Below are 22670 nucleotides of genomic sequence, written 5' to 3'. Positions count from 1 at the left end.
TGTAATCGTCGGTTAAGTTCATTTTTAAATCTAAACCTTGAACTCTCTGTTTCTTTATTCTAGCTGACCTACGACTACCAGTTTGATTTCGAGGACGATCAGCACAAGATCCCTTGCCATTGTGGAGCCTGGAATTGCAGGAAGTGGATGAACTAACAAGGAGAAAGAGAAAAATAAATGGATAATTCCCCTCTCACTGGTGCCAGAACACTCCTGCGCCAAAGCCTTTGAATCTTACATAGCCAGTGCATAAGCTGTTCTGAAAGATGTGGAGGAAGGCTGGCCTCCATCATTGAAAGACTAAAGCGTTGACACCTGTAGCCAAAGGTTTGAAGAGCATTAATCAATAAAAGCACCCGACCACCTCCACCAACAGCAGCTTGATGGTGGGCCTAACTTTTCATGTTTGGACTATTCTTTTTCCTCAGCCAAAACCCTTTCCCCCCTCGACTGTTCTCAATAAGCTTACAGTGGCTGGAAAACAATCCTCAACATCTACCAAATGATTCTGACCCTCTATCAATACTCATAGCGCAGAGCTCAACCTGGAGCTTCGTCAAAAAGCCATTTTAAAATACTAAGAATGAACTAATAATGCATTTTTATGTTTTAAGTCGGACCTATTTCCTGTCCCACCCAACCACACCTCCCCCCTCACCTCCCAGAAAAGGCACTTTCCCCATCAAGTCATCAATGAAGACAACACGGATATTGGCTAGCTAGACAATCTTGATGTGGCTCTGTGTAAGAACTGCATATGATCGATGGAAAAAAAAGTTAATATAACATTTAAGATGCTATTGATCTGTGGCTCCAGAGGCACCAGATGTTCTGACTGTGTGGAGTCCCAAGGTGGGTTAGTTGGACCCAGTCTACCTCATTGATTTAGCGGGAAGTGACTGCTTTGTATAAAAAAAAAAAAAAACTGTTAACTGCTACTGTGGAACAGGGGGGGAAAGGGGGAATGTTTTTATGGGCTTAGCCTTCTCGGACAAGCAGGGAATCTTAAGCAGCAGGTTTGCTCTATCTACTCTATGCTGATGATGATTTACAATAATGAGCCAACATAATTATTATTCATGAATTATTTATACAGAGGAAATATATGACAGTTTTGATAAGATATTGCATTAAAAATCACAATCAGAAGCTTAGCGGGTGTCCTGTATGCCACCAAATCATCCTGGACATTGATGTAGCTTTTCTTCTTCTTTTTTTTTTTTCTTTTTCTTTTTATTTATGCGTCTCAAAACCATGCTATTAGCTGTGTGAAAGCACAATAACATCCACCTTTTTTAAGTTGCTTAAGACAGTAATGGTGTGAATGAATGGCTCTAGGATTTACTTGGTCTTTGAAGAAGACTATGAAGTCCCAAAATTAACCAACTACACATTTTTCTTGTTGCTTCGTACATTGAAGTTCCACTCGTTGAAAAACCAGCTGGTGGATGCATGACTACTGTCCCATATGATGCTTTTTATTCCCCAACAACTCAATCTTTTCACAACTCAACCTTAAACTTTGAATCATGCCTCTTCCTATCTGTATTATTTAGTGGACTGTTGTTAAACTTTACTGTAGTAAGTCTTCCTCTGCCTGAGTACAGCCTGCAGTGTTTCTACTTCCTCCCTGTAGTGTGCTTTTTCTAGTGCTGGTACTGTCCTCTCGAGGCTGAACTGACGGCAGGGAAAGACTTATTGGATAAAAGGGCATTTGTTTTCATTTCTATGTAAGATGAATGAAAAAAAAAAAGTCTTTAAAGGGAGCTTTACTAAAACTCCACCTTCCCATACTACTTTATTTCCTCCTTCCCCTAACCTAAGACCTCACATGATTTAAAAATGCAAAATTGTACAAACTGTATATATAGTATATGCATTAGGGGGACAGCAACTCTTTATCCAGCCCCTTTGTAATCAATAAAGTCAAAAAGTGTAGAGAAATAAAATTGAAGAAAAAAAAAATCTACCACTGGATATCATTTTAACAAAGATAAAGCTGTATATAAATATAAATATATGTAAAATGGCAAACTAATATCTTTATGTATATGAACCAGAGTGTTTTGCATTTACCTGTTTTTCTATTAGTGTTTTTGCTATAAGCTCTCAGAGACAAGTTTGTTAAAATAGGTATGAGAAAAATGTCTGGTCTTCTCTAATCACTTTGCGACGAGAAGCCGAGGTAACTACAAAACTGTTTGCGAAAGGATTCATGTGGAGAGTCGTTAATTAGACATGAAAATCACTTCTTGCATAAAACAGTACAATGGTGCATAGCATTTGTATTTATGTAATATTGTTCGTGTTTTTTTTTTCTTTTTATTTATGCTACTGCTTGTTGATTACCAAAACCTGTCCCTTAATTGGTTACAATTGGATTAATATACTCTTGAATGGAAAATCTTGAATTCCCTAGAATATTGTTAGTGTTTTGCTTTTTTATATCTTCCTTATAGAAGTGAATGTGTTGGTAAACCTTGTGAAATGGTTACTTGGCCTAATGTATGTTATGATGTAATACTCAAAGTTAATCCCATACTTAACCTGGTAATGAATTGCACTCTGATAGTATAACGGAGAACTTCTCTAAAGTGGTAGATATTGATCAAGTATCCGAAGCAGTGATATATATATTTTTTGGTATGTTTCTATTTCAAGGGAAGACCATAACGAGACATTATGCCGCTCACTGGATTTTAGCCTGAATAATTTTTAACTTCTCTGAATCTTAATTTAAGTTCTCTGCATATCTTATAATTTAATAAAGTTTGCTCAAAATTGAAGGTTTTTTTTAACCTCACCTACTTTTTAAAAAGATGTTGCATCTGTACAGCAGAGATACTTTTAGGGAATATGAATAAATATAATGATCATTTTTAATTGTATGTGGCATGTTTTGTATGGATATTATTTTGAATTGTACATATTTTTTTCAGGACGCCAGAGGTTGCATCTCTTTATATACAGCTTTCCACTCCCTTTCCCTGTCATCTTATTTCTTTGTCTGCTTTTGTTTCTTGTAAAAGGAAAAATAAAATGCATTTTAAATACATGCTTATTTTACTTTTTTTTTTTTTTTATATAGTTTAAAAAATAATCTTAACTCAAGGCCCACATAACTGATTTCTTGTGGTGCCACCCCTAATGGCCTTCATCAGTGTTTGCTAGGTCGTCATGGTGATGTTTCCCTGGTCCATGTGACCTGATTGTGGAACTCTGGTCAGGCCACAAGATGTAGCTAAAAGCTCCTGAATAAATCTAATAAGTGAACCATGAGATTTTTTCATTTTTAAATTAAGGCCTCCAGGTTAAAATAACTGCCAACTGTCTGATTTCACAGCTGAGGCTCATAAAGAACACATTCATTCAAAGGATTAACACCCAAAACCCATGAAAAAAATGCAATTTGATACCTTAAAAATACTGTATACCTTATATGCGTATAATCCAATATATGGTTTTCTTGTTAGGTTTAGTACAGCCTGCATGCTTGCTGAACTTCTGACCTTTCTACATCTGGAGGCAGCTGTTGACAATGAAAACACTGCATGACACCCTGAATGAGCAGCACCGCTGAAGTCACAGATAAGAAAAAAAGGAATTTATTGTATATCATCTATATACACTTTTTGAACTTATTCTGAAAAGATTTGCACAACATTTTTTTTTTTTTTTTTTTTTTTTAAATCTTGAAGTATTACTCATGAACAGGATGTCTGATGGTCATATACCCATGGCAACAAATCAAACATGGACAGGAGTGTTATGACAATTTTGGTTCAACTGACAGCAGTCTCCCCTTTTCCCCTCCCAGCCCCCCTTCCTCCGCTACGCTCTGCCTGCTGAACTTCTACCCATGTTAACAGTAGCAGCAACATTTCTGGGGTACACAGCCAACGACCCGAAAAAATAAGAGAAAACAACAGGTAGGAAGAGGGGAAAGTCTTAAGTTCATCTACCTCAGTGCAGAGGACCCAGTGTTTGAGACAGCATGCAAAATGGATACTAACATGACACATGGATTCTGGATCAAGTGTTGATAATCATGACACAACTAACATTAACTAAAGTCCATGTGGACATAACAGTGCAGAGCCCAATGATGACAAGTGTCAGTGTAATACTCTCATAACCTTGTCTGCAAACGGACGACAAAGTAGAACGATAACATGCAGTTTCACTTTTACAGCATGTCAGTCTTTGAAGGTAAAACCTCTGAACTACTTATCACATCTAACTGTACGTTTCCCTGGAATCCACATGTGTGAACTGTCAGCAGTTGGGTTTATTTCTGAATAAATAGCCATCGGCAGTATCAGAATTCAAGGTTACACGACGCTCCTAAATATTCCAGTGTCAATGAGAAGGAGATGTCACCCCAGAGGACATAATGTAGAAACAGACCTGCATTACTGAGCTCTGAAAAGAACTCAACAATCAATTCCAACAATTTAAAAAAACAAAAACAAAACAGAAGTTGCAGCAAAATGATCTGGGATCAGTAGTACCACCGAACTGCCATGAGAGGAGCAAGTGAAAAACAAAATCCAGCAGATGACATGACAGTGTTATTTCCTGGCACAGTTAGAAACCATGCAGACAGATCTGAAAGTACCATTCAAGCAAAAAAAAAAAAAAAAAAAAAAAAAAAAAAATCACTGTTCAGATGTCACACTGGAGCTTGTGGCATAAAAGAAAAAAAAAAAAAGAAGCATGTTTTATATACAAATCATATGTACCCATCATCAGTAGTGTCTAATGTCAAAGTCAAAAGAAAACACCGATCATTATGTCTTTACACAAAACACAAAAAAATACATTAAAAACAAAAAAAAAAAAGGAAAAACAGTATTTTTTCATTGCCATTTCATACGCCTCTTATTTGCTCAGTGTGCATGATGTCATCGTCTGTCACCAGCGGGGGTTATGGCTACATCCATATTTTAACTGAGTATCTTATTAGATGAATGCAGAAAAAACCCCTAAAATCTGAACTGTGGTGAAGACTTGGACTGAACTACATTAACATTAATTTTCATATCAAGACTCCGGCTTGTCACGTCTCATCTCACAGTGTTCATCAATATGAAATAAAAACTATCAACAAATAAATAAAAAATTAAAAACCATCCCAAACATTATCCCTGCCAACGTTTCAAACTAACACCAGGACCGGACCGCATCGGTTGTGCGCAAAACCTGCGGGTCTCGCGCGTGATGAGGAAGCTACAATTGTTTGTAGGATATTTAAGTGAGGGATTAAAAGCACAATCCGGCTGTTTGTTTGTATGCTTAATTACCAAATGTCCAATAACTGATTATGTCTAATGAACTACAGACTATACCAGAGGACATCTTGGTGTCTTTGAGACATGCTAGTAGTCCGGACACCTTTTACACACAACTAGAAACAGTGCTTCAGCCTCCCCCACCCTCCCCCCTCCTCACACACTCACAGCAACAGAATGTGTAGCTGCATGGCCAACAGAAGTTAAATGTTATAGTTCTTGAAGTTGAAACCCACAACATGCTTGACTCTTCTGGACAAGGTTAGTCCGTCATGGGACGATTTCGAAGAGGTAAAAAAGATCAAACAAGCAAAAAAAAAAAAAAAAAAAAAAAAAAATCCCGTCACTGTACAATAGTTATTCCTGCCATGGGAAATGAAAAGAAAAAGAAAAAAGGTTGAGTGTGATGATATTAACAGTGGTAGTGCTGTAGTGTTGTGGCCCATGGAGAAGGGGAGGTCGAAGGGGGGACGGGGAGGAGACACGAGGAACAAAAGGGGGAGGTAGGAGGAGGGGAGGAGAGTCGATAGGAGTGGGTGATTCTCAGTAGTTTTGGCTAAAAAGGTGAGGTAGGCCTTGTCACAACTTGGAGTGTGGCTTTAAAACTGGCAGGGTTTTCATTTTGCAGTCAGTCTTTAGTGTTTGTTTCCTATGGGAGTGTGGTCTAGTTGTGCGTCTCCAGCGCGCCTTTTTTCACCGCCTGGCCGCTCACATCTTGACGTCCTCCTCCACGCTGAGTTGAGACAGAGTCTTCTTTATGCGCAGGGCCGTCAGTCTGGCCGCTCCGTTGGCGTACCAGCACTCCCTCATGATCTTCCCCATCACACGCAGTGACTGCACAGGTAAGGAAACGTGGGTTAGATTTAAAATAAATTTAGGCTAAAACAAGACATTTGAGTAAAAAAAAAAAAAAAAAAAAAAAGACACCTGCAGTTAAAGATGGGATAATAATGACCATGTAGATATTAAATCAAATGGAAGTATTCTAAATGTTTTGTGTATCATTTCATTAACATTTCCAGCCTGATGTGTTTGCTCGCTCTGGAAACATTGATTTAAAATTTTCGTGGTGATACCAACTTCTGCTTGTAACTAGAAACACCGCCTCATGGTTGTATGCCTCCGCAAACCAGACAAGTTGCAGTTTACATCCATGTCTGTCCAGACTCATAATATTTGTAGTGAACACTTTGAAGGAATTTAATAAAAAGGTATTAAGAGTATTTTCCAATAAAGCTGATTGTGATAGAACACAAAGTTGCAGCCATGACAGTAGTCGATGCTTCAGATATGGATGTTGCTGCAAAGAAGCTACAAATTTGACAAAAAGCTACAAAACATTAATGCTTCACACACATTTTCAACCCGGCAGCACAGAAGATCTTTACAATCACCAGAGTTTCAAGATGGGAACCCAAGATTAGTGTCACCACTTCAAATGTGAAATATGATCACAATCTCCCCTTCTGCTCCTGAGTTATGGCGTTGAATAATGGCCAGAAAAATGTTTTTGCAGACCATTATGTCACAGTGACATTGACCTTTGGGATATAAGATGTCATCACTTCATCATTTTATCCTATCAGACATTTCTGTGAAACTGTCATAATTAGCGTATGAATTCTTGAGTTATGGCCAAAAGCGCCTTTTGTGAGGTCACAGCGACCTTGACCTTTGATCACCAAATTTTAATCAGTTCATCCTTGAGTCCAAGTGCATATTTTTGCCGGACATAGGCTAATTAAATTCCCTCCAGGCGTTCTTGAGATATCGCGTTCACGAGAATGGGACGGATGTGAGGTCACAGTGACCTTTGATCACAAAAAAATCTAATCAGTTCATCCTTGAGTCCAAGTGGACGTTTTGCCAAATTTGAGGAAATTCCCTCCAGCTGTTCCTGTTCACCAGAATGGGACAGAGGGACGGAAGGACAACCCAAAAACATAATGCCTGAGAGCCGGAAAAATGAGCTCACTAGTGAAACCATCCTAGTTTTTGAGGGGATCGCTCACACTAGCAGACGGCGGAGAAACATCAGGAAAATGAGGCCTGTGAAAACTGAGCCCTGCACTGTTATGAAACAGTACAAGAAAATAAAAGAACCTGTTGGACCTTTCATAGGCTATATATAAAATTTAATTTAATGCTCCCCACAACAGTGATTGACAAATTATTGCTCCATATTTAAGTACTCAAGTCAGGACATCCTGTACTGCCAAACTGATAATGCATAACTGCCTCTCTACAGCCACCGAATGTATTTTTAGAAACCAGTCAGAGCAGCTGTTGGTGTAGAGTGTATATAGAGTGTGAAATACCTCGTAGCTCTGCCACCAGTTGGGCACATTGGGCCTCAGTTTCTGGTCACACACCACCTTCCTCATCTCCTCTATGGAAGGGTCAGAGGGCACGAGGTCGTAGTAGGGCAGCTGGTACTCCTCGTGGATACCTGAAGTAAACAGACTCGGGTTTCATGCTCTCGTTCACTAGACGGATTCATTTCACATGAAGCATGTTTACTTTTCAAATCAGCCTGCGTTAGTGGTCTTACCTCCTGCATTGCAGCGACGCGCGATCTCCCAGTACACCAGGCCCAGCGCGTAGATGTCGGCACATTTGAAGGAATCAAAGTGTTTCATGTTGATGGTTTCATCCAGGACTTCTGGAGCCATATACCTAGGATTGACACAAAGAGCAGCAATGACTAATAGCACCAAATACGAGTTTGGAAATGACAGTCTTTTGGTCTTCAAGGTGTTCATGCTCACTTGGCAGATTGGCTTCACAGAAAATACTTGTTATTAAGATCAACTGCTATTTTTGGTCTTTTCATGGGATTTGTTGACAGTAAGACAAATATAGAATGTCACCAGACTTAAATGTAAAGACCTGCAAGAGCGCTAATGTCTAAATGTGAACGTGTGCTTATGAGTGAATGAATATGGAAACATTTACCTCTTAGTGCCCACGCGCTGGTTAGGTGCTATATCGATTGTGTCCGTGATGGACTCATGGCGGACTGCCAGGCCGAGGTCAGCTATGGCACACATGCCGTTCTTCTTAACCAGGATATTTTTAGACTTGAGGTCACGATGAGCAATGCCAGGCTTACCTGAGGGAAAACAGATAACACATCATTACATTTGCATCAAGAGCTTAGCACAAATAGCACATGATTGCTGAATGTAAAAAAAAAACAAACAAAAAGGGAAAAAGGTGTGTGCGCTTTAACGTTCCTGCTGTGTTTGTTTGTTCGTCCGTTTAATTTATTTTTTCGTGCTGTGTTTTACATGACAGATCGTCTCACCCTGAGTGCCGAGGATCTCCATGTGAAGGTGTGCCAGGCCGCTGGCAGCTGACAGGGCCAGTTTGATCATGCCCTCGATGGTGACGGAGTAGCGGTTCAGGTAGTCAAAAAGGGAGCCGTGCTCATGATAGTCTGACACCAGCCACAGCTGAGTCCAGGTGCCATTATCTGCAAAAGAGCAAAAGAAAATGAGTCTTATTATAGTCATGATATTAACATTATATTAAATTTCACTCATTTTCATGGTGCAAAATAGGATTTCTTACATGGATCCCTTCCTGTCTGTCTCAACCTTCCTTTCATTTTGTTTTTAAAAGGACAGACTTACTTTACTTTGACTTTCTTGTAATATAGGTGGTCTAAGAATTGACCCCAACAATGCTAAAAAAAATCCTCTGAAATCTTCAAGGGATTGGTCCAAGTCTACACATAGAAACACTCCCTCACCTTTATTGTCTGCTGCAATGAATCCGAGGATGTTTTCATGGCGCAGCATGATTGTCTGGTAGATCTCAGCCTCTCGGAACCAGGAGCGCTCCTCTCTGGATGAGAAGATCTTCACCGCCACGTCTCCTCCCCTCCACTTTCCTCGCCAGACCTCACCGAAACGACCTTTTCCTATTATCTCCTGCAGCACGATGGTCCTGGCCACTGTTCGCTGCACAAACAGCGGCAAACCTGAAGGGGGCGGCAGACGACACATGAAATGTTTACTAGTGTTCTCTGTGGACTTGTTTTCCAGATGTGGAGTGGTGGATGAATTCTCAGCAGATTCTAGTTCAGTTTCTTTCTTCTTTTTTTTTTTTTTTAATGTTTTACAGAACAAAGCATTAAAAGAGAAAATACTTGGCAGATGTTATGTCATGTCCGTCTATGTTAAATCATTTGTTATGTTTTGTCTTGATTCACCAACATAGGACATAGAAAACCTGTCCTACAACACCAAAACCATTCTTTTTCACTTTACATCGTCATATCAAATCACGTGTTTACCAGAGCCTGATCCAGAGGTGGACATGTCATAGATGAGGTCCTGCAGGGTCTTGTCCTTGGCCAGGTACAGATGGTCACAGGATGGGTCCTCTACTTCCAGCCTCTGCCTGTGGCTGTAGGCCCTCTGATGATACTGGAACAGGAAAACGCCAACCATCAGCAGCACACAGAGCAGGAACACCGGCCCTGCGATGACCGCTACCAGCTCCACCGGCCCCCATGAGCTTCCTGAGCCCAACCAGTCCCCCTCCTTTGTTGGAACTAGGAGGGCAAAACAGAAGAGATGGAGAAATAGAGGTGATTACTTTAAGGTCAACAGACTGAATCTGTTGTTTGATGTGATTTTTGTCTGATGTTTGATGATGGAGCCTCACCTGGGACCTTCAGGTCAATACTGTTGCAGTAATCTACATAGCAGCAATGTGTGTTGAGTAGGCCTTCAGCGCTCAGACAGTAGAAGGGTTGTCCAGGAGGAACCAGGTTGTCGCGGTTGATACAGATGCGTACATGTTGCTCCTTCCCCTGGATGTAATATGTAGAGGCCATGCAGGCGCCATCCGTCTCGCATTCATAGCCCGTCTTCTCACAGTTTGTGCAGTTACAACGCAGAGCTGCGGGAAAAAAAGAGAATTGAGTAAGTTAAGATTTATCAGAGAGAACCATGATGTTAAACACATTTCACTTTGCAATTTTGTCCAGCAGGGGGCAAACTAGCCCCAGTTTCAACACAGGATGCAAAGAGTGTCCCATTCAGTTATGGGCATTTTGTGACAGGCAACCACAGAGCTTGAAGTTGGTAGCAGCAGCCAGACGGCCCTGGCGGCCCTGAAATCAGATCCTTCACTGCAGATGAACCCAAACATGCTGGGTGGAGACGGACCTGCCCAGTGGGACAGACAAAGTGAAACCCAACAAGGGGAGAGGGCTCCTGCCAAATCCCCAATGCAGCATTCTAATCCATTCCTCTCTTCTGTCTGTCTCACACTGACACAGAGAGCTGCCACTGTTTAAGCTAATGAGATGGGAGTTTTATTAAACACAGCACACTCCTGCGCAGGGACCTATTAAAGCTGACACAATGGAACTCCTGCCGCTGCCATAATAAAACTACGGTGGTCCATCTACACACTCAAATGAGGTCAGAGCCAGAAAGTCCGCCACATCTGCCACATATAAAACAGAACCAGTGTCGGTTGAGCAACCCAGAGAGCAAACTGATTAGATTTGGACTGAAATGTGATTTTGAGTCATAGCACACATGCTTCTCATTTAGATTAAGGTCAGCACAAAAGGCTTCTTCCAAGGTTTTCCTATTACCAAACAGAGTGCAAAGCAGGACCACGCAAGACTGGATAGTTGTGAGACTAAGGCACTAGTTTTCACATGGGAAAAACGCAAGGAAGCGGCTAAGCTCAACTGAAGCCCAGCCAGTGATAAATGACGAACTGTCTGACTGACAACAGGGCCGTGAGTGAGGCGTGACAGGCCAAGAGCGGCTCCTTGGTTGGAACAAAGGCTGGACCACTTAAGACTAATCGCTGTGGACTTAGCAAAGACAAGACCACCGTACCAACAACAACACAGGAGGAGACATAAAGCAGAGAGGAATTTCAATCCTTATTCTCTTACATAAAGAGAGGCTCAGCATCGGTTGGACCGCTGACAATGTCTGGCCCAGAGGAAAGAAAAGATTTTAAGAGTGGCAAGCTTCCACTAATCCTCTGTGTCTTATCCTGAGGGTTTCTTTGACCAGATGAGCTCACTGATCTTCCCTGTTTGTACCAACTTGGGTGTCTGTCAAAAGGTGTCAACAGATTTTAACACTTAAATGAGCCAACTGAGCTGTGACACTATTAGGCTTTTGTTCAGTTCAATAAAAAAAAAAAAGAAAAAAAGTACTCAACATGAATGATACATCGATTGCGACATCAGCATTTAACATCCAAGTGTCCGCAACCACAACCTCTGGTGTCATAGGAGTGGTTTCCACTCAGCTGAACTCTGGGGAGGTTGTAATCTGTGTGGGAGCATTTTTTGCATGTAGCGTGTTTGCTGATGTGTCTATGCTTGTTCACTGTGTGTTAACTGGAAATGGTGGAAGTACGGTTTCAGTAAAATTTCTCATCTGTTGAATGTTTGTGTGCGTGTGTGTGTGTGTTTTCTGCTCTCCGGGAGGTGAGCGGGAAAGTGGCAGGAACTCTTAGTGGAGTGTGTCCAAATTCACTACAGTTCGCATGCAGATGGAATTTCCTACAGATTACACAGAGGTGAAGCAGGATGGGCCTGATAAAGAGAGAAAAACAAGCCCTGTGCCACATCACGCGAATCTGCAGCATTAATGGAGCAAATAGTTTAGCTAAATAAAACAGATGACCGGAGTTACCAGCAGTAGGTTAGGAAGCTAGACGACACTTGATATCTATCATCAAATTCAGACAACTTGAACGCCTCCTTCCATCAGCCTCCTCTTTTGTAGGACTGGGCTCTCAGTAAAACAAATCAATTTTTAGCAAGCGAGTCCAGAAAAGAGTCGTTTTGATCAATCCATCCTTAAAGTAAGATTGACACTTTAACAAACCAAAAGTTTTTGAGAGAAAGAGTTTCTCCACAGCACACACATTACGGATAACTGCTGGAAGCTAGATTTAATGCCCTTAATTTTTCTCATAAGAATCAAACTGAAGGCTATAAAAGTTCTCTAGGAGAAACATATTGCTCCAATATACAGTAATAAATTAACAACAGCAGCGAGCTGACAAGAACATCATGATCTGAAATGAAAAGACGCATCAATCATGGAGACTGTGTGTGGTAAGACAGATGGTACACAGAAGTTCAGGAAGGAAACCGAACATGGCGGAAAACACACACATTCCCGCCTCGAGTCTACCATGGATGGTTTGTGGTCTACCAAGACTTTGGTTTGTGGGAAGTCTTCCCTTTCATTAAGGGCTACCTTGTGACTGTCCATAAGTCTTCACACAAACAAGCAACAACATAAGGGGTGACCAGTATGGGGGGAAAAAAAAAATCTATGACAGAATATTCAGTTTAATCGATAAGAGACAGAAACTGTTTATAGATAAATACCTAAAAAAAATAGAGGTTAATCATCACATTGAGGCAAAAATTCTGTGAACCACATCAGTCTCGCTCATTGATTTACAGCACTGCTCATTACAACCTAATACAACCACAGATATTAAACGGATAGCTCAACAGAAATGGTGTAGTGAAACATCTACCGGCTGACGAATCACAGTGTTCAAACAGTAGATCATCATATCATATGGTCCTAAACAGTTATTCCACAAAAAAAAAAAAAAACATGGCAAAATGTGAAACCAAGACCTCAAAAATATTCAAAATGAATGTCATCCAAGACAGGGTATGGGCGTCTAACTAGATCACACAATGTCCGAGAAAGAATTTCGAGCCCACTAGCATTCACCCAAATGCCATGTTGTTTGCACAGTGCTCCACATATCTCACTGCATTCAAAGCAGAAGTGTCACAAAGATACACTCGAAGGAATAATATCAAGCCTAAATACACACAGATCTGAGTAGAGGCCTGGTGTGTGTAGGTTTTTTTTTTTTGTGAGTGAACTCTGCTCTTGTATCCACATAATTGGTGGTCTTTACACTGGTCCTTTGTGTGGAGATTAAGACGACATGAGGAGGGATTGGACTGGCCCTGCACAAACAAAGAGCAGAGTGGAGTGGGGGAGCACACTTCTGTGTGGAGCAGCGAGGGGGGATGGGTGGCGCGCAGGGGACAGGCTGGGGGTTAACAGTAACAACCCCGATGTTTGGGGGCTGCTCTGGGCCAGACAGATTGGGGAGGGGGGGGGTGGTCCCAAATTGGGCTGGACAATACAGAGGGGAGGGGGCAGAGGGGGTAACGAGCTGGACTTACGGGGCCCCCCAGCTGCGACTGGGGTCTACCCAAGTGACCAGCTGCGACCGTCATTAAAACCCAGTCTAGACTTTGACTTACGGGAGGGAGTAAATAACAGGAAAAAGGAACAGTGAAGGAAAAAGGGGAGAACACGGCGTAAAAGCGATTCCTTTGAGCTGCCAGTGTGTGAAGTTCCTATCATTCCGTTCGTGTTGAGACAGGAAATGGCAGACATACTGAGGAAGGGATTAATAAAACATTGTTGCCATAACCAGCATCGCCTTAACTTGGACCCAACTAAAAACCACAGCATAGTCCCACTCCAAACAGCTTTACACATTAACTATGTTGACCGTGTTATATGTGTGTGTGTGTGTGTGTGTGTGTTGTTCAGACCTACTCGTGCGGAGCAACTCTGTCAAAACAAAGGTGAACTCACTCGTATGGAAAGTAGGTCTGGGATGATATGCTTATCTCCTGATTTCATAGTATCATGATACTTGGGTGCAGATTTGATGCAGAATCAATTTTTGATTTAAAACCAATTCTCGATTGAATGAATAGAAAAAGGGGCACTATTTTCAGTCTATTGCTCCAGTATACTGTGTGCCAAACCGTTAACTGGTGTCCTTAGTCCACTGAAATACAATATGAAACATAACTGGCAATTAAGATAAATGGTCTGCAGCCTTTTTATTTTAAAAAGTAAACTGCATTCATTAATGAATGAATTAATTTAAAAGCATCTTACAGTCTCCTGCCTGTATGAGAATAACAAACTGCTGTGTTGCTATTAACGTTATGTTTCCAGCAGTGCAGAGCAGCCTCTCTGCTGCACCGTTAGCTCCGGGGGAAAGACATCGCTGTTCAAGACCCTGAGTGGGTGCAGGGTTTTTAAGGTGAAACAGACTGAGCACCGAGTTATTTTCTTCACCTCAGAGTTGGTTTAAGTTGTTAAATGCTGCAGTGTGTGTTGGTCAGCCGGTCTCGTTTGTTACTGCTGGAGTTTGCTGCTCCGCTAATGTTAGTCTCTGAGTCACGGCAGAGAAAGTATTCATAATATACTTCACTCCCCTCTTGCAAAGGTAAATTAAGTCATTAAAGGGGCATTAAAAGGCCTTTTTTGAGGATGAACTACAAGATAACTCCAGCGTGTGCACACTGTAAACTGTCCAGGTGCTGCACTGCCCCTCGTAGTTGAGTTGCGCCTTTTTCATCCCATCAATGTCATCGTTATTAACATTTTGAAAATCGATTTGACATTTGTGAATCGATTCAGATTCGTAGGAGATAAGAATCGTGATTTTTACGTGTATCCGTTTTTTTTAAGCACCTCTAATGGAAAGATGATCAAGTCTGCAGAAAATACTCTTTAAGCACGCTCTGCACAGACTGGCGGGTTATACAAACATAGTGGGTTTCTGGGGGCTATGCGACGCAGACAGACAGTTGGTATGTGCGTGTGTGTATGGGGAGCAGAGCACCATTACCAAAATGCACTGCCTGAAATTAGATCCATACAGATACCAGACTGAGAGCTGATCAAGACAAGCAGACGCCACCAGACAGTGTGAGTGCAACACACACACACACACACAGGCACACGCATACGCACACACCACAACTGTGTCCTAATCAATGCTAGGGGAAGAAGGAAAGTCATTACCTTTGTCTGCATCTCAGGGTCAGATTACTGATCTGATTCTAAAGTGAAGTCTCTGGGGCTGAGGCTGCCTCTACTATCTCTACCAACCACCACCCTCCAGGCAACATCCCATCCTGTCTGACTGTCTGCTGCCCTGAACGAGTTCAAAGGCACACAAGTGTGAGTACAGACTCAATCTGGGCTTGATGCTGGTGCTCAAATTCCCAAACTGGTCATTGTTCTTCTATAATGCCCCAGTATGTTGCAGTGCTGTGAGCTCATGCATCTGCCATGTGACTTGAGCTTAAACCCCTTTTGAGTATTAGCAGATCAGAAATTTACCAACTCCTCCATTTTCTGTCTTTTTACAGCCGTTGGCACAGTTTCACTCCGAGTACAGCTGTGACTGGGGATCAAACTTTAACACAGTTTTGGTACCGAACAACGAAATATGTGAAGTACTGAAAGCTGCCATCAAATGTTCCATCCTACCTTTTCAAAAACAGTTCCTGATTTAGAAGTAAATGCTAATTTTATTTAGACAAAGTTCTGTGTGTGACCACTTGTGTTTACATGACATTTAATATCTAATAACTTTTAAGTGAAAACAAAGATTTTATTTGACAAATGAAGCATCGAAAAAAGCTTTTTGTGAAACTCGTATTGGCACTAGCACAGAAAATCTTCACAAGATTCCCAGTCATGACTACAGTCAGGAGAAACTCATTATGGAATTCCATCTTTTATAAGACTGACATTTTGCAGAATGACAGATTTTTTATGTGATGCAATTTTCTTAATTAACAATATAAGACAAATCCAATTAAAACTCATTATCATGCCATGTCGTGCAATATAAAAAAAAAAAAAAAAAAAAAAGATGATTAATGTTATTTTGCATACAATGCATAAGCAGATGTTATGACAACAAACCAACTTCTTCTGATCATCATCACCAAATCAGCCAGACCCATCACTGTGTTCATGTAGGAAAGAAACAGGGACAGTCACAACGGGTTTTGCACACTCTTTTCAAGCTAATGTCACCATGAAGGCCTGACAGGCAGGAGGTACAGGTTTAAAACTGAACTTCAAGAACTAGCCTGATATAAGTTAGATAATATGCAAATCAAAACTATATGTATCAACTGCCCTACCCTAGATCACATAAATCAAAGCATATCATTTGTTAAGGAAGTACTGGAGCAAACTTGACATGTATACTGCACACCTTCCGGCAGAATATTACGAGGCAGAGCAGGTCTTATCTACATTCCAACAGCAGCCAAGAAAACAAAAACACCTCTACAAAGAGAAGTGTAATGGAAGACGGGTGTCAAGTTTAGCCCTATAGACATGAACTCACATAGCTACCGGATCTGTCTGGGTGTATTGTGACAATAACAACTCTATATCTTCAAGTACAGTTAAGTTATAGCACTAACGTATACACTACAAAGACCCTTTTAAAAGAAGACAGAAGTGTTCTGAGTAAATTAATGGCATGGAGAAGAGGCTAACCCAAGGTGAAATGGCTGGTTCTGCAGTGGTAGTACTCCCTTGTGGTCCAACATCAGTAATGGCGGAGCTGGGTCAGTCAGAGGCTACGCTGTCTGCTATAGCAATTAGGACTCGGTGCCTCCGGGCCAACGGAGGTCATTAACGACACAGGTCATTATGGAGGGAAAAGTAGACCACCCCAGACCTGACCTGAACCTGACTGGCTCAGTGCCCAATTATAGAAACTGTTGGTAAACACTGATTTCTGAAGGAGAAGGCGTCTGGGACAGGAAGTAACCAGAAATTTTATACAGAAGACGTGCAGCTTCATTTGATTATAATTTAGCTGCAGGGACTGAGCGGCCAAAGCATCAACCCAATTAGAACAGGCCTTGAAAATTGCTACACATTTAGAAGCAACAAAACAACAACAACTTTCTCCTTTTCAAGCTTAAACCAGCTGAAAATACTACAATGTCTCCGCCCTCCCCTGTCCAGACTCTTTTCTCCTTACAGACACACACCTTTGAACCCAATAAGTTTCAAGCTTTCTCTGTACATTCCCTTGGCTCTGATCTAATGGGCAGGTGTACACATGTTCTGATCTGACTTGCTCATGATTCCTCCACCTGAACTCTTTCACACCAAATTTGACATTTAACAGCACCTGTAGCAGAGTTAAGCCCTGCACAGGCAGTTCCCTGAACAAGTAGAGAAGTAGGGACTTTTCTGGGTTTCCAATTGCTCTGTCTCTGATTTACACTGAGGCACATCAGGAAATGACAAGACTCTGGCAGAGATGTGGTAGGGCTACTAAAAGTGAGTGCAGAGTTCAAGAGATAGCGAGACCTCATCTAATCAAAGGCCGTTCTTTAATCTAGGGGGGAAAAAAAACACAATCCATGCTAAAGGTTTCTCAGCACCTTATGGTGGCGGTGAGTAAGTGAAAGCTGAAGTGGGACCACAGATAACAAAGTACAGATTAAATTCTGATAAAGCACCCAGGCCTTTTATATGAGAGAGAAAAAGGGGAGGGCAGGAGGAAAAGAGAAAGAGGGACGCGCCCTACCTCACGGCAGTGTGGTTGACAGTGCCCATATCACATTGCCACTGTGTTCAATGCACCCGGGCAGACACAGGCTGCGTCACACAGGCATGTAATGCCCATAACACTAGTGACTCCTAATCCTTATGAAGTCAAAAACATATGACAGATTCATCAAACCTGTGAGTAAATAGTATTCCCACATAAACATACTACACTCGCCGCAGTTGTGGAATCTGCTCCAGCTTAGCCACTTTCAGGTTTGTCTGGTTTCAGCATTTGCATGGTGTAATCCATTATATGGTGTGAAACCATGGCTCCAGACAGACTTGTGGGCCCCTTTCACTAAAGACCCTGCCAGCTGGACAAACCCATCATCACCCCCTGTCTGCTCAGGCCACACACACCTACCCCCACTCTCCCCTCACACACCACTGTTAGTGTTGGAGTAACCCAGTCACACAAACTGGCCACACAGGTGTGATCGTTTTCCCAGCATGACTTATGTGAACTGATCAACCTCTGTGTACTACACCCTTATCTAAACTAAGCGGGGGAGGAATATTTTCCTGTTTCTTGGAAGGATGACTCAACCGTTTAAAGTGTGACGGCCCCTGCATAAAAGCACAACATACACTCAGTGGATGACAATGTTGTCGACATATTTATTCTGGCACACAGAGTTGAATCTTTTTATTGCTTTGTTTATCTGCATGGTGGCAAGTTGCAACAAGGTAGGACTGCTTCTAAATATGGAGACACAGGACGAATAAACAAATGGGGGGGCTTGCGCAACCTAGGACATGCATGTGTATTTAAATTGTCATAAATAGAAAATGTTTTTTTGTGTTTCTGTCTTCATGCAATCCCACTGCTCTTAAGCTCAATGCTCCAATTTTGTGGCTGTAAAACCTCTGTACTGTCTGTTTAATTTTTGTTTTATCACCCTGCTTTCCTATCTATATTTTATTCTTCTTTTAAATTTTGGGAGGGAGTTAGTCTGTACGTTGAGTGTTTTTATTTATAACAATTTATTTACATCAGTGTTCCTTTTTTGTATGTATATTTGTGTGTATAAAAATAATAATTCTTTGGAGCAAAGTTGAAGATGAGTACCCGCTGCAGAGGCAAACATCCACAAGTTTAGAGCAACATACGCCCCTTTGAGACTGTGGTGATGGGCTGGTATCAGCTGCTCCAGCAGACGGACAGGATTCAGACTGAAGCAGCCCCATAACTGGCGCCTCAAAAGACCCCGCTTGCCACATTTCCATCACAATGAACCCAGACTTCAACTCTGACTTCTGTCTGGGATGGCTGAATACACGGCTGTTGTCACCCTATGCCAGCATTCACTTTCTGCTGGAGGCCGCTAAGCAGCCCTTTTCACTCCTTACAAATAGACACCAATGCAAGAGCTGCCAGTGTTTACTCTCAGAAACACATTTCATGCACTAAAGTAGGGGTAGGCCTTCATTCACAGGCTCCTTTCTCCTTTCTCCAGCGTGGAAACCAGCGCTCACAGCATGTGTCCAAACTGTAACTGATCAGATTGCACACATTTCACCCGCCAGCTATCATTACATTGTGTTTTACCCAAACAAATACAGTGATAAGTAGTCACAAGCCAACACGAGATGTGTTTTGTGAATATGTTAGCATAACAGCCACCCGAGAGATAGCGTTAACTTAAATATCAACACCAGGCTGTGCATTATTACTCGGTGTGTCTATGCTTCACAATATCATTTCTGTGTTGTAGCCCACAAACGAAGCATATTTATCGACAATATTCAACTTTATATAGTTCATTATCTAGTTAGCTAGCAAACGTTAGCTGGCGCTTCGAAATAAACAGCCCCACCATGTTGTTGTTGTTGTGGTTTAGCTACTTGCTCCGTGCTCAATAACGACCAACAAGTCAGGTTTTGTCACTCGGTAAAAGACAAAAAAATCTCACTCGATAACAAACTAACAAACAGCCTGACTTTTGGTGCGGGAGAGCCGAGGTTTTGAGGTCAACGCTAGCTAGATACGGTTAGCCAAATCCCCGATACACAGCGCCATGACGATGAGCGACAACAGGCGATGCCCGGTCCAGGAAAACACATCGAGACAAAAGCCGGAGAGGGGCTCAGATGAAACTTACCATCAGCGACAGCCACCAAGCCGAACAGGGCCAGCAGCGTTGGGGCAATTTGTTTTAGAGCCATTTCTTCAGAATTCCCATCTCTCCGCGATGAAATGCGTCCGAAGTGTGTCGTTATCAACACGACCAGACCTGAAACACAACCACAGTCCGACCGCACACACCACCACACCGCCAGATACGAGCCAGCCAGCCAGCCAGCCAGCCAGGCGAGTGACGTATTTAAAGGGGTGTGCGTGCGTGTTTAAAGGGGAGGGCCGCCTGCAAGTCTGCAGCCGAGGTCAGGAGCTGTGTTGTAAATAAAAAGCGGATGAATTACAATCTTACTGTCTCATATAACCATGAGGCAGAGTGAGTGTTATAGACGCACGATATGTTTATTTTATTAGAAAAAACAACAACAACAGTAAATTATGACTTCATCTCCACGGTATTACTCTGTGTCCTAATGTTTTAGGTTATCACATTAAACAGCTGCATTTAGCTGAATGCATTCCTGAAAATATAGTAGTATTTTTTCATGTTGTTTATTTATAGTTTTAGTTTATGAGCGTTTAAATATTATGTTATATAATTGATGTTGGTTTATTTGGATAAGGAGTACTGCACTGTGAGTGATTTTATGGTTGTATAAACTTGAACCTTGACTGAGGTCATTACTTTAGAGCCGCAACTATTACTCCGTTAATGGATTAGTTGCCAACTAATAAATAACCCTAACCCTAGCCAACTATTTTGATAATTTTGATAATCGTTTTTAGTCATTTAAAAAAAAGACCAAAGTCTCTGATTCCAGTTTCTCAAGTGTGAATATTTTCTGTTTTTTAGTCTTCTATGATAGTAAACTGAATATCTTTGGGTTGTGGGCTGTTGGTCAAGACAAAAGAAGACATCTGAAGGAATCACTTTGGACATTTTTCACCATTTTCTGACATTTTATAGACCAAAGAAGAAATCAAGAAAATAATCGACAGATTAATCGATAATGAAAATAATTGTTAGTTGCAGCCCTATATTACTTAAGACTGCTTTTGATGATTGGTCTCTTTGAAACAAAAATATATTCAGGGAACATACTGGGTCTAACTGGCCATCTTCTACTCTTATTGTTCCTGAAAATGTAAAATCATCAGCTGAATGTTTAATGTTTAGGTAAAAAAAAAAAAAAAATAGTGAAAATAATCTGATGCTATCTTTGTTGTTGTTCCCTCAAAATGTGGACCCATGGATTTAATAATAGTTAGTATTTTATTAGAAAAGCAGAATTAAGCATTATTACAGTTTACTGTCTATGACTGTCAGACTATGTTAAAGTCAGTTTCCATAAATTCCAATTGACATTATGTCATGGTAAAATCGTGACATTTCAAAAGATGATTTAAAACACTGAAGATAATCTGATGACATTTATGACAATAAAATGTGTTATCAGGGATTTAATGATCTGAGGTCAGTCACCAAACTCATGACTCTTGTTAAAAGTAGGCCACGCCTACATTCAAAGTAGACATTTGAAATCAGCCATGACATAGTCCTCTAATGCAAATGGCAGAGGAATCCAATGTGACTGTGACTGATTATTAAACCTTTTCTCTTATTCTGGATGTAGGTTAGAAGGCGGCAGGGGCCTTATGACTCTGGGCCTCCCTGCACTTGTCCCTCTAGTATTAAGCTAGTCAGACTATGAAATACAGTATCAGTCAAAAGTTTGGACACACTTTCTCATTCAAGTGAATGGGAAGGTGTGTCCAAACTTTTGATTGGTACTGTACACGTGTCAATCCATCCATATTCCCTGATCAAATTCTGGGAGACCAATTTGGTTTCAGCCTTCATAAAAAAAAGAGGCTGCGACATTTGATTCCTTACTGTCCCAGTTTTTCTAAGATTACATTTCAGCTGCTGTATGAGATTTTTGAGAAAGTTACATCTGCTTGCAGTTTTTAGTGAGAAAGATCTGAAAATTTGTACATGGTGTTTTGGTCCAGATCTATTCCGGGTTTTCTCTCAGCTTGGGGACCAGTCTATACCCCACTAACACTTCCAGCTGCCACTGATTGAGAATGAAGCTCAGGAAAGGGTGAGTCAGGCTGTAACCAGGTGCATTTGGGACTTTATCTGTCCCTGCTTTTATCGCCTGTCCTCTTGCTAGCGCTCTCACTGATCTATCCTCAAGCCTAATTGTGTCTGCATAGTCTCCTCTGTGGCTTTATATCTGTCCATTATCAGCCCTGTCCAATTTATCTTCACATGTCCTCAGCATGCGTTGTCTGCTGAACAAATCCCTCCGTCTCTGCCGAGCCATTTGGAGTGATCCCACCGTGAAAAAGAATACACAGAGGAGGGAAGCAGAGAGAGAAGTGAGATGGGCTCTGCACTCACAGACAGGGAGTTTGGCCTCTCTGATACTTGAACAACCCCCCTACAGTGTTAAAAATAACCAGCTCTTCATCTGACTGACCAGACAGACTGGGGCTTTGAGGGAGTATTATCTCTCTGGAGTTTGTTCAACAACCAGGCAGACAGACAACACACACACACACACACACACACACACACACACACACACACACACACACACATGCACACACAAACAGATAAAGGAAGAGCAAGCATGACAGATACAGAGAGAAAACATTACATGAAGGGGACAAAATGATTATTTTCACCAACCGCTGGGCAACTTTCTTGGGAAAAATGTTTGCAGAATTTTGATTCTTGTTGGACATTTTGTATTCTTTGTAACAGTCTGATGTTCTGCATGTCAAATTAGATAATTTCATGCTTCACTTTGACCACATTTTTCCCACCAGATCATTGGAGAAGCAAAATATTTGTTT

The 22670-nt window shown here is 41.4% G+C and overlaps 2 protein-coding genes across 6 annotated transcripts in view; one reads left to right on the top strand and one right to left on the bottom strand.

The window, feature by feature from the left end:
- The window catches only part of kmt2d (lysine (K)-specific methyltransferase 2D), a 37251-nt gene extending 34196 nt beyond the window's left edge, over window positions 1-3055 (top strand). For all 5 annotated transcript variants that reach the window (XM_044352503.1, XM_044352501.1, XM_044352504.1 and 2 more), the window contains exon 55: window positions 64-3055. In XM_044352503.1, the coding sequence (XP_044208438.1) occupies window positions 64-156 (93 nt within the window). In that variant the 3' untranslated portion in view covers window positions 157-3055. The remainder of the gene's footprint in view (window positions 1-63) is intronic.
- A 534-nt stretch (window positions 3056-3589) lies between these two features.
- On the bottom strand, window positions 3590-20048 carry acvr1ba (activin A receptor type 1Ba). Its single transcript, XM_044352182.1, has 9 exons — window positions 19831-20048; window positions 9966-10202; window positions 9592-9852; window positions 9046-9276; window positions 8599-8766; window positions 8247-8403; window positions 7843-7967; window positions 7610-7740; window positions 3590-6125 (listed from the first exon to the last, which is right to left on the bottom strand). Exons 1-9 carry the CDS (start codon window positions 19892-19894, stop codon window positions 6000-6002), a joined length of 1500 nt encoding a protein of 499 aa, XP_044208117.1. The 5' UTR covers window positions 19895-20048; the 3' UTR covers window positions 3590-5999.
- Between the last annotated feature and the right edge of the window lie 2622 nt (window positions 20049-22670).

The sequence above is a fragment of the Thunnus albacares genome, chromosome 5 (genome assembly GCF_914725855.1).
Source record: "Thunnus albacares chromosome 5, fThuAlb1.1, whole genome shotgun sequence".
In the NCBI taxonomy this organism is placed as follows: domain Eukaryota; kingdom Metazoa; phylum Chordata; class Actinopteri; order Scombriformes; family Scombridae; genus Thunnus; species Thunnus albacares.
This window is presented reverse-complemented; position numbering and strand designations above follow the sequence as displayed.